This window comes from Macaca thibetana, chromosome 9 (genome assembly GCF_024542745.1).
Source record: "Macaca thibetana thibetana isolate TM-01 chromosome 9, ASM2454274v1, whole genome shotgun sequence".
NCBI lineage: Eukaryota > Metazoa > Chordata > Mammalia > Primates > Cercopithecidae > Macaca > Macaca thibetana.
Genome location: NC_065586.1, coordinates 18,732,889 through 18,746,010, shown reverse-complemented (window position 1 = coordinate 18,746,010; position 13,122 = coordinate 18,732,889). Strand labels below are relative to the sequence as shown.

The 13,122-nt window shown below is 36.5% G+C and overlaps 1 protein-coding gene across 2 annotated transcripts in view; it reads right to left on the bottom strand.

Moving 5' to 3' along the window:
* The window catches only part of MALRD1 (MAM and LDL receptor class A domain containing 1), a 930,868-nt gene extending 921,393 nt beyond the window's left edge, over positions 1-9,475 (bottom strand). For both annotated transcript variants that reach the window (XM_050804020.1, XM_050804022.1), the window contains exon 1: positions 9,188-9,475. In XM_050804020.1, coding sequence (XP_050659977.1) covers positions 9,188-9,251 — 64 coding nt within the window. In that variant the 5' untranslated portion in view covers positions 9,252-9,475. The remainder of the gene's footprint in view (positions 1-9,187) is intronic.
* Positions 9,476-13,122: the final 3,647 nt, after the last annotated feature.

The following is a 13,122-nucleotide window of genomic DNA, read 5'->3' as shown; positions in this document are numbered from 1 at the left end:
ATACAATTGCACAATAAAGTTTGAAAACCTCTATACTAGCTATTGACCATATTAATGGAGAAGAAGGAATAAAAAGATAACTTAATATGAAAAGTGACTTTCCTGGCCAGGCACAGCGGCTCACGCCTGTAATCCCAGCAATTTGGGAGGCGAAGGCAGGTGGATCACCTTAGGTCAGGAGTTTGAGACCCTCCTGGCCAACATGGTGAAACCTCTTCTCTACTAAAAATACAAAAATTGGCTGGGTATGATGGTACACACCTGAAATTCCAGCTACTCAGGAGGCTGAGGCAGGACAATCGCTTGAACCCAGGAGACAGAGGTTGTAGTGAGCCCAGATCACACCACTGCACTCCAGCCTGGGAGACAGAGCAAGATTGTCTCAAAAAAAAAAAAAAAAAGAAAGAAAGAAAGAAAACAAAGAAAAGAAAAGTGACATTCCCGACTTGAAATATAACTATGGGGGAGGCCTGCTGGAGGAGTTTTCACAAGGAAAGCCAAGATCTCTCAGCAATTTCAATTGTTTCAGCCCTCAAACCAGAAATCAACTGAAAGTTGCATCATGCATGATGAATAATTAGTTTCCAGCACCTTTCAGCTCCAGGAAATGTCCTAATATAGTATCAACTGGCATCCCAGACCTGTGCTTCCAAATTTAATCATCCTTCCTCAGAAATCCTTCTTAACACCAGAGCCAGATGAGAATTTTTAGTTCATCTAATTAAATTTTCTCAGTTAAAAAAAAAAAAAATCTGAAGGTAAGGTCATGCCCAAGGTGACACAGCTAATTTTGGCACATAGAGCTGAAAACATCAGGTCCCTAATACTACCATAGCCAGTTATTTCTATTACAGACTTGCTAATTCAAATTAAAGTCATTGGTTTTTTAATGAAAGGCAGAACCTAGGGGTTATGAAAGCAAGAACTTAATTCTTTTAATATACTACTTTTTATATACTAGGAAGATACTGGCCTGTCCCCCTTAAATGTTAATTTTTTAAGGGAGGGGATGGGACTTGGCTTAATACTAGCTTTGATTTTGGTTTTTGTTTGCTGTTTGTCATGTTGTGTTTTGGTTTGAGCGATAATATATTTGCTGATCCAGCCAATATCTTTACCCAGACTCCACATTTATCAGGTTACCACTTTGAGTGGGAGTGAAATACAGGCCTTTGAAAAAACTGACCCTAAAGGGCTTCTTGTTGATCCGGAGTACTGCCTTGACATTTGTGGTATAACGTTATAAAAGTCCGGATGCCTCTGCATCAAGCAGAAACCTACCCCATGGTAAAAAGAGTTCCTTCCTGAGATTTTCTAACAATACTTCCCAGCCTTCCTGGTGTGAATTAATCCCGCCTATAAATGAGTTTAGCCCAAATAACCTAAATATAGATCTAACCCTGAAATGATACATTTTGACCTTATATTCAATACTAACACAGAAAGAAATAACACTTTTTCACTAGAGTTTTTATCTACTACTCTGTTATTCAGAAGCCTTCCTAATGATCTACAAATCTGCTTCTAAAAAGATGCTTTCGAAGTGAAAACCTCAAAGTAAACACTAATTATTTTTCTGAAACTTTTCATGAGTATATATATGTATGTATATATACTTTTTCTTTTTCCTTCAACTTACATTTATCTGTGCATCAGCCTTGTTAGAGGTTGATTGGAGTGGTCTTAAAAGCCTACTAGTGGAAGCTCTGAGTAAGAGAAAAGATTAGCACACATCTCGAGAAAAGAGGCTTAGCAAACAACTCCTGCACTTACCAGAGGCTGGGAAACTCTGATGGGAAGTGCTGTTTTACCTGAGATCCTATTCCGGGAAAGAAAGTGTTTACTAAAACTTAATGCAACTAACGCTGTGAATAGATGTGCCTTGTTTAGATTTGTGGAATTTTTAAAAAGTTATCAAATGGGACAATCATAAAGAACAAATTCCACCCAAAAAAAAAGTTGAAGTTTGGTGTAATTTCTATCGTCATGATGCAACATTTGTAAACTACTATAGATGCAACATTTGTAAACTACGATAGGTAGAGACATTCTTAAGAATTTTCATTGATTATGATTACATTTTTAAAAGACCCCTTACACTTCAGGAGATATAGCCAAAATAGAAGCCTTTCATCTATTGGCCATACAATGCACATCAATGAATTATTTACTAGATGGAATGCATTGTTTTCTGTACCACCAATTGGAAAGAATTCTTTGTATTCATTCAAACATTTCCTATAAGTCTTCTTTGATTCTAAGATTCAGAATACAAATAACAATAATAATAATAATAATAATAATAATATTTGAGTTTATCCTCTCTGGAGTCTGTTGACATGTAAGAAAATAACTACAATTCTTCGTGGTAAGTGCTAGAAGATGTTTAAATGCAAACAAGCCTTTGAAATAATTGACTCCTTTCCTAGGATGAAAACAGATTTATTTCAAAGCCCTTTCCAAACTGAGGTTTACAGGATGAAGATTTGTGCAACTCTGAGAAGGCCTTCCCAGCAAAGAAAATGCAAGACTATGGATGCAAAGGCAGGCTTTAGCGTGCTGAGATGACGATAAATATTTTGGTACGTGTGTTTGTGTGCATGTGTGTGTCTCTATGTTTGGAGTGGGAATGGAAAGAGATTAGGGCAGAAAAATAGAAGCCAGATTCTAAAAGGGCTTATATGTTCAGTGCTCTATGCAATGGCCTTTTTCTAAAAATGTATTCCATAAGTGCTGGGAGTTACAGAGAATCAAAACTAAAAGAGTGGGTGAGTGGATGTGGGGACAAAGATAATGAAAAATATATACAGTATAGTTATCTGACTGTTACATGTGATAATCTGTAGAGTTTAACCAGAAATATGTCTCTGTTTCTGGAGTTAACATATCTGTGGACAGAGGTTTGAAGCAATTCTTAACTTTTAGAATCATAGTGAATTTATTATAAAACAATAAATTTTGGAATGTTTTAGGGCCAATTGAAGTTAGTGTTTATGCTTTCACTGAATTTAGATGTTTCTATCCCTTTTTATCTGTAGTCTCTATCTCTGTTCCACATTTTTATCTTCTACATTCTGACTTCTACCCATGTCCAGCTGCAATGGGGCTTCAATGGGTCCTAAGCCATTACTCTTCCTTAGCAGCACGTAGAGACTTCTGTAAAACAGCTCAGGTGCATGTCAACTGAACACTTGTCTAAAAATAAAATAAAAATACATAAATATGAATTGAGTGCTTTAAACACAGAACTATAAACAACCAATGCTAAAAACAGAACAGAAATATAAAAATGCAATTTGTAAGGGCTTTTCAAGGTCTAAGAGAAGTAGTGCTCATAGAATATAGATTGATGAAAATATTGACTTCCAATCAGCCCAATCAGTCCACCATCAATTGTCTGACTTTCAAAGTATGAGGCTATCCAGAGCAATGAAGCAAGAGAAAGAAATAAAAGTCATCCACATAGAAAGAGAGGAAGTCCAACTATCTCTTTTCAGAGAGATATAATTCTACGCCTAGAAAACCCCATCATCTCTGTCCAAAGGCTCCTAGAACTGATAAACAACTTAAGCAAAGTTTCAGGATACAATACCTAGTAATAAAGCTTACCAAGGGGGTAAAAAATCTCTACAATGAGAATTACAAAACACTGCTCAAAGAAATCAGAGATGACACAAACAAATGGAAAAACATTCCATGTTCACGGAGAAGAAGAATCAATAATGTTAAAATGGCCATACTGCACAAAGCAACTTACAGATTCAATGCTATTCCTATCAAACTACCAACATCATTTTTCACAGAATTAGAAAACAAACTATTTTAAAATTCATATGGAACCAAAAAAGAGCCAGAACGGCCAAAACAATCCTAAGCAAAAAGAGCAAAGCCGGAGGCATTACAGTACCTGACTTCAAACTATACTGTGAGGCTACAGTAACCAAAACAGCTTGGTATGGTATAAAAACAAAAACAAAGGCCAATGGAACAGGTTAGAGAACCCAGAAATAAAGTTGCCCACCTAAAACCATCCGATTTTCAACAAAGTTGACACAAGCAAGCAATGGGGGAAACTCCTATTCAATAAATGGTGCTGAGATAACCAGCTAGCCATATTCAGAAGATTGAAATTGAACCACCCTTTCCTTTCACATACAAAAATCAACTCAAGATGGATTAAAGACTTAAATGTAAAACCTAAAACTATTTTTTTAAAAGCCCTAGAAGAGAAGTTAGGAAATATCATTTTGGACGTTGGCCTTGGCAAAGAATTTATGAGTAAGTCCTCAAAAACAATTGTAACAAATACAAAAGTTGACATGTGGGACCTAATTAAACCAAAGAGCTTCTGCACAGCAGGAAAAACTATCAAAAGAGTAAACATAAAACCTATGGAATAGGAGAAAATATTTGCAAACTATGCATCCAACAAGTGTTTAATGTCCAGAATCTATAAGGAACTTAAATGAATCACAAGCAAAAAACAAACAACTGCATTACAAAATGGACAAGGGACATGAACAGATACTTCTCAAAAGAAGACATGCATGTGGCCAATAAGCGTATGAAAAAGTGCTTAATGCTAATCATTAGAGAAATGCAAATAAAAACACAGTAAGTTACCATCTCCCACTAGTCAGAATGGCTATTATTAAAAGTCAAAAAATAGCAGATGCTAGACAGGCTGCAAAGAAAAATGAATGCTTATATACTGCTGATGGGAATGTAAATTAGCTCATCAGTGAAAAAAAGTAGTTTAGAGACTGGAAAGCTGTTTGAGAATTTCAAAGAACTTAAAACAGACTACCATGTGACCCAGCAATCCCATTACTGGGTATATACCCTGAATAATATAAATCATTATACCATAAAGACACATGCATGGCATATGTTCATTGCAGCATTATTCACAATAGCAAATACATGGAATCAATCTAGATGCCTATCAACCTATCAGTGATGGACTGAATAAAGCAAACATGGTACATATACACCATGGAATACTACTCAGCCATAAGAAAGAACAAAATCATGTCCTTTGCAGCAACATGGATGGAGCTGGAGGCCATTATCCTAATCTCAATAGTGCAAGAACAGAAAACCACATATTCTCACTTATAAGTGGGAGCTAAACATTGAGAACACTATGAACACAAAGACAGTAACGACAGACACTGGAGCCTACTTGTGGGTGAAGAGTGGAAGAAGGGGGAGGGAGGGAGGAGAGTGAAGATGGAAAAACTACGTATCAGGTACTATGCTTATTTCCTGGGTGATAAAATAATCTGTACAGCAAACCCCTACAACATAAAATCTACCCATGTCATAAACCTGCATATGTATCCCCTAAGCCTAAAATAAAAATTGAAAACAAAAAGTGAGAGGCTATCATTCATGGTTGACTTCCAGGTGTGTGTTAAACTGAAGCAATTTGTCATTAGTCCACTAAAGAGGTTTGAAACTACATCTGATTATTACTTCATACTACGGCTATTGAACTGTCATTGGATGATTAAACAGGTTTAGAACCAATTTTGTTCGTTTACTGGCTGCCAGGAGCATAGAACAATCAGTCTTTTCCTTAAGTTTATCTAAAGACAAACCATATTCTAAGACTTTTGGCTCCATGACTTCCCAAATCACATCAGCATGGGCTAAAGACCCATAATCTCCTCTCGTAGCTAAGGTGTCCTCTGCCAAGTTTCTGAAATGATTGCATTTCTTCCTGGCCATAAAACTGATCAGAGTGGTAAGTAAACTTCACGTGAAAGAAATAGCTCTAATTTAACACAAACTCCTTAAAGACAATTGAGCCATCCACTTGTTCCTGACACAAATCAGCACAAATGCCAAAAATATTGCCCCTTTAGCAGCAACTCCTGCTCCCTAACATCAAAAGATCACATCTTCTGCTACCACCTGGTCCACTTCGATGACTGCCCAACCCTTAGCTAAGCCTCCAACAAAAAGATAAATGGACTGTGGTTCAGCAAGTGTAGAAGAGGCTCAATACCAAAAACAGTAGGTCCCTCAAAAGGAAGGAGGCCATAAACCAGAGAGAAGTTCTAGAGAGATGTTCATCTCAGAATATCTGCTCTTTACAACCCTGATGGAATACCAGTGTTTGACTAAATTAGAGAAAGCATGGTGTTCTGCCTCATGCTCAGTCCTTGCGTATCCATCCTGAGTTCCAGCAGACCCTCTAAGTCTGGGTCCACCGAAAGACTTCTTTACAGTTACAACCCCTTAGTAGAAATTCCATTATAAAATACTGAGAATCTTAAGGCAGTAAGTTGTCAAATAAGCTTTAGAGATTTAGAGGATTTTGGATCCTACCTTTCTATCATTTTCTGTCCATTCTTACATTATTAGTAGAAACAAATTCAGCTTCATAAACTGCTACTAGTTTATCTTGCCAATTAATAACCATTAAATATTCTTGTAACTTAACAGTACAGGAGTCACCAATGTCATCAGTCAAAATAACCCATCATTTTGCCAAGTCAATGCATGGCTCGTCAGCCAAATGAATCCTCCACCACAGATCAGTATCCAAACCTATGGGTACGATGCTCGTCGGAACAGCTTTGTGCAAATGATACAGAGATCTCAACTAAATCCTGTAGGTGATATAAAAGCAGCATTGTGAAAAAATTACAGAAATGAAAGCCTAAGTTAAATTACTCTCAAGCCCATGATGTTCCTATAAGTCATTTGCAAAAGGCTAAGCAGGACTATGAGCATAAATATGCTCTATATAGTTATTCAAGTGAAATAGAAAAGCCATTTTCTGGCCTAAAGCAGCATATAATTAAACGGTAGAAAGTGAACGAACAAATTAAAAACTAGATACTACGTAAAAAGAAAACCTAAGTATAGCTAATACAATTACTCATCCTTCAGTTCTCAACTCAAATACCAGTTCTTCAGACAAGTTATCTTGACCACAATCAGTGTATTCTTGCTCTCAGAGAACTGTTATGACCTCCTTCATCTGGTATTCCCAGTTGTTGTTTCATGTACATGCAGGATTACTTGATTAATGTCTGCCCCTGCACTGGCCTGTAATCTCCATGCAGGTGGAACCCATGCCTGGTTTTTGCTCACTATTGAACCCTCAATATCTAGTCTAATCCCAGCACCTAGTAATATTTCTCAATATATATTTATGAATAAATGATTGATGTAAAATGTCTCCATTATATTTTTATCACTAGTTATAACTCTGAAAAAGTATGGAAAAAATCCACTAGTGGACTAATATTAACTTATTAGGAAATCATATGTGATGGTTAATATTATGTGCCAACTTGACTGAGCTAAGGGATGCCCAGATAGCTGGTAAAACATTATTTCTCAGTGCATCTGTGAGCGTGTTTCCAAAAGAGACTATCATTAGAATCAGCAGACTATGTAAAAAAGATCTGTCCTCACCAATGAGTGTGGGCACCATTCAATGCCTGAACAGTCAGAGCCTGAAAAGAACAAAAATGTGGAGGAAAGGTGAGTCCTCTGTCTTCTTGAGCTGGAACATTCATCTTCTCCTGCCCTTGGACATCTCAGGCCTTCTGACTCAGGACTTATAGCAGCACCCTACCCAACCCTTCCCACCCTCTGTTTCTCAGGTCTTCAGAATCAGATTGAATTATACCAAATACTTTCTTTGTTCTTCACTTTGCAGATGGCAGATAGTTGGACATACCAGTCTTGCAAGTGCATAAGCCAATTTTATATATATATTAAATATTTTGGGTGGTTTGTTATGTAGCAATAGGAATTGGAACAGCTACCATATAAGGAAAAGTAGATGGGTTAGACATTTTATTATTGTTTAAATTTTTAATGTATATAATTTATATATATCATATACAACAAATTATTATATATAATTTAATAATATATAATTTTATATATGTGTTATATTTATATATGTATAGAGATACATACACACACATATCTCCATCCTATTGGCTCTGTTTCAATAGAAAGCCCTGATTAATACATCCAGAAAATGCCACTCCCCTCTCTCTCTCTTTGCCTGTATTTCCTGAGCATCCTAAAATGTGGATTAGAAATACCTAACCATTTATAGCAATAGAAATACAAAGAAAAAATTTAAACAATAATAAAATCTCTAACCAATCTACTTTTCCTTATATGGGAGCTGTTCCAATTCCTACTGCTACATAACAAACCACCCAAAACTTAGAAGCATAAAGCAACACTATTATATCATGCACAGGTTCTTTAGGTCAGGAATTCAGACAAAGCAGAGTGCACTTGGCTGTTTCTGCTCCAAAATATTTACAGCCTCAGCTGGAAAGACTAGAAGGTTGGAGGCGACTCAATTCCTTGGAGCCAGAATCACGCAGAGGCAACTTCACTCACATATTTGGCCATGGGTGCTGGTTGTTGACTAGAACCTCAGCTCGGCGGTTGGCTGAAAACCTACCAGTAGCCACTCAAAGAGGGCTAATTTGGATTTCCTCACATCGGAGTATCTGAACTCTAAGAATGAGCATCCGAAAAAAAAAAATCCAGGCAGGAGCTATAGCATCTTCTGATTCCTCTTCAAAGTCACATGGCCTGGCTGCACAGTCCCCAGCCCACCCAGATTTCAGGCCGTGGAGTCACTGACCCTAGCACTTAGTGGGAAGGTGTCAGACTCATGGTGCAGGGTGGGGAAAGCTGCTGTGGCATTTTTGGAATACAAAATCTTCCACATTTTGCTTCGGTTACCAAAGAAGGCTACCAAGTGAAATGCCAAACATCATCTTTAAGCATAATTTGTCACCCAAATCTTGTCACTTTGTGAATCTAAGAAAATCTATGAATTGTGCATTTCTGAGGCTTCTTCATGGCCCCTATTGATAACTTTGCTTTTGTATTAGCTTTTAGCAGAAATGCAAATCCTAAAGGAATTAAAAACTGAAACCCTGACAGAAAAATGGATAAAGGTAAATCACCATTGGAAGAAGAAAAAAAAAGATTAATAAACATGAGAAAACTATCAACCAAAATGTACAAAGTAAAACAATAAGATGATTTTTATCTGCCAAAATAACTGGAAAATGACAATGTCAGCAAGGATTCTATTACAAATGCTGACAGGAAGGAGTATTAGTTATCTACTGATGTGTAACAAATTATCCCCCAAATGTAGCAAATTAAATATTTATTATCTTACCATGTCTGCAGGACAGGAATCCAGGAATGGCTTCGCTGGATGGTCCTGGCTCATCAGCTCTCATGAGGAGGCCATCAAGATATTGGCCAGGGCTGCAGTCATCAGAAAGCTAGGTGAAGATTGAAGGATCTGTTTGCAAAATGGCTCACGCTTACAGTTGTTGACTGGAGAACTCAAGTCCTTGCTGACTCTTGGCGGGAGGCTTCGGTTCCTCATTCACCACGTGGACCTCTCCTTAGTGATGCTTACATGTTCTCATGATATGGCAGCTGGCTTCTCCCAGGGCAGGAGATCTAAGAGGAAGCAAACCAGATGCCATCATGTCCTTTATGACCAGTCTGTGTTTCTGTAACCGCATGTTGGTTTACATAGGTTGATGCTATTCATTATGAAAAGGACTACACAAGGGCATAAATACCAAGAGGTAGGTATGTTTGGCATAACCACCAATAAGTTGGCAGAGTCACTTTGGATAGCAATTTTACAACATGTATCAAAAGACTTAAAAACGTTTTATTGCAAAAAAAAAGTGTGTGTGTGTATATATGTGTGTGTGTGTATATATATATATAATATATATATCTCCAGGGTAGGCAGATTCTAGAAATGGAAAGCTCATGGTTTCTGTGCTTTGCAGGGGATGAGGAAAAGGCAGAATGGACAGTGACACTTGAATGGGTATGGAGAAGGGAGGCAGCAGAATATATTTCTGAGGATTTGAAAATGTTTAAAATTAGATAGTGGTGATGGTTGCGTAACTTTGTGAATAAACTTTAAAAACAGCTGAACTGGAAAAAACGTTTTATAGCACAAAGTTAGCACTCGAAAATATTTTTGTTGCAGGAATTGTTACCAGTCATGAATCCATACGGGTCTGAGGCAACCTCAATTCTTGCCTCCTCAGAAGAAAGAATTCAACTGAGAGGGGTAGGGCAAAAGGAGAGACAGAGGCAAGCTTTAGAGCAGAAGTGAAAGTTTATTAAAAAGCTTTAGAACAGGAATGAAAGGAAGGGAAGAACACTTGGAAGAGGACCAAACAGTCGAGTTGAGAGATCAAGTGCCCCATTTGACCTTTGAGGTAGGGTTTTATATGTTGGCATACTTACGGGGCCTTCCATCCTTTCTCCCCTGACTCTTCCCTGGAGGTGGGCTGTCCGCATGTGCAATGGCCTGCTAGCGCTTGGGAGTGAGCATGCACAGTGTCTTTACTGGAGTTACATGCACGCTCACTTGAGGTGTTCGTCCCTTACCAAATGTACTTAGGAGGCCATATACCAATTAAACTCTGCCATTTGGCCTCTTAATATGCATGCTTGCGCCCACTCACCCTAATCCTGAGATCTTATTGGGAACCTGCTGATCACCAGTTTCTGGTGTTTTCTATTAGGAGGCTGCCTTTCCCTGGCACCAGCTGTGACCAATTATTATTTTAGAAAAATAGTGTAACAACGGTCTGACCACCACCTGATGGTCGCCTGATATTCCTGGTGGGGGTGGGGGGCCTCTCCTGACCTGCTCATTCCTGACTAGTTACCTACTGTAACAGAATTATTAAATGAATAAATAATCCAGTAGTTCCAATTCTAGAAATCAACTCAGAAGAAACAATGAGGTGAAGATGACAAAAATGTATACATCTAGATGGTCATTATCCATTATTTGTAACTAAGATGAAGTGGAAGTTGAACCAAATGGGCAAATAAAAGTCATTGAATAAATTATAACACATTATATCTTGATTATTTTGCAGCTATTAAAAATTAAATGTCCAAAAAATTTTAATATGGTCCTGATATAATGTTAAGTGAAAAATGAATAAAGAAAAAAATATAATTAAATATGATTCCAATCAGTTGTATCCATATGGCAGAATAAAGAATGCTGGAAGGAAATATAATAGTTAACAACAGTTTCCAGGTTGTGGGTTATAGGTAGTTTTTCTTCCTTCTTTCTGCTTCTCTGTACTTTCATGTTGTTGATATTGCCAATGTGTTGTTTTAATAATTGGAAATATAATTTAAATATTCATTTATTACTTTTCCTCCCAGTGTACTTTCTTCTTACCAACTCATGCAGCCCTGTACAACTTTAGCACTAAGGTCATAACTAAACTTCTGCATTTTCCTATCATGTTAATATTGAAATATTATGCATATGGAGAAACTATATTCCTTATCCTAAGATCTACAATGACTAGAAAGTCATCAATATACATAGCAACTTATCAGACTATATTTTTGCTATCATAAATCTGGGCTGATTTTATTTGCACATCACAAAACTTGCAGCATAAGTCACAGCAATCACTGCTTGAGTAAATATCAGATGATATTACTGCTTGAGTAATATCATTTGGAGACAAACAGATCTTTTGTTTTATTTCTTTTTCTTCTTCCTTCCTTTAGGTAAATCTAGTGAGTCAAGACTTTACAAAAATTAGTGTGATGTTTTATCTCCTTGCAACTCTGAAGTTACCTTGCCTGTTGTGTTTACATATAGGAACACTAAAGTCTTTCGCTTAGAAATTCCAAGTGTTGTTACAAATGGTTTATTAAGCCACATATTCCTGCATGGAAATGAAATAACTTGATTACATTAGGTAACACAAACAAGTGTGAAATAACCAACAAAACTTCCAAAGCAAATTCTGAAAATGCCTGGAAAGAGAAGTGTTTTTCCTGAAAAGACAGGCTTCTTTTGTCAAGAGTCTTGAATATTCTTCTCCTGTTTTGCAAATAACCCCAAACGTAAGAAAGAACTTGAATCTTTGCACTAAAACATCTAACACGTCCAAAATTATCTATACAGCAAAGAAAATTTCAATTCTCTTAAAAGTAAAAGTTACCCTGATCTATTACACTTTAATAAGACTATTCTCCATTCTTCTTTAAACATTAATTAAATAAAAGTCTACTCCTATGTATCCACCTTGTTTGAAGTAAAATATGCTTTAAACCAAGAACAAAGATAAAAAGAAATTATAATTAGGACAAGATCAGTAAAATGTTTTCATACATTCATTTTGAGATCTTTAATATTTTATCTCTCCCATCATTAAGCTCAGAAACACAAATCCAGTCAAATATTATATTAATGGAAATGTTCTTCCAGGGTTGGTTTGTAATCTAATAAAACTACTAGAGTTTTCATAAAACAACTTAAAATTTTCCCCCAAAGAAAGATGAAAACTACATACTTAATAACCAATGCCGAATGAGAGATTGTCTTTTCTTTAGAAATGTAATTCCCCACTTAAACAGTAAGAACTGAGGAAGTAATAAAAATCTTCTTCTCTATAGGCTTTTTATGTCTTCAAATATAAGGATAGAGTATTCTTATGACAGTGGAGCTAAAAACAGGCTATTTACTGGCACATTAGCAAGTTACCCAAAAGCTTTGTGGCAAATTGCCCACCATGTAAGGAAAATGTGTGGATTTTGCTACAAATCCTACAATCAACTAATGTGTTATGAACAGAAGGCCTCCTTTGGGTTCAAGACATAGTATAAATCAATCATTTACACTTACAATTCCAAATTGCATTTCTGACAAATCAACACCTAAAAATGCACAAGTTATTCCTGGAAAATATAAAAACCTATCACTGTAGAAGCATTTGAATAAACAGATTTAAGTTTTCTCTATTCCTTTAAAAGCAAATCACATAAATTTTTAAATTTATCTACCATCATTCTATTTTAAAAGTATATTACATATCTTTAATTCAAATAATACACTATGTTAAAAAAAAAAAAAAACAGTTAAAAGCTATCCAGAAAGTGATGCTGCCATTATAGATTTTTCAAATAATATCTGTGTTTCTTCACAAACATCTCCTCTACCCATCCTGGAGGCAAAGGGATTTAGCAGTTAAGAGTACAGACTGTGTCATCAGTTTGCCTGATTGGATCAAGGCTCTGCCACGTGCAATGGAA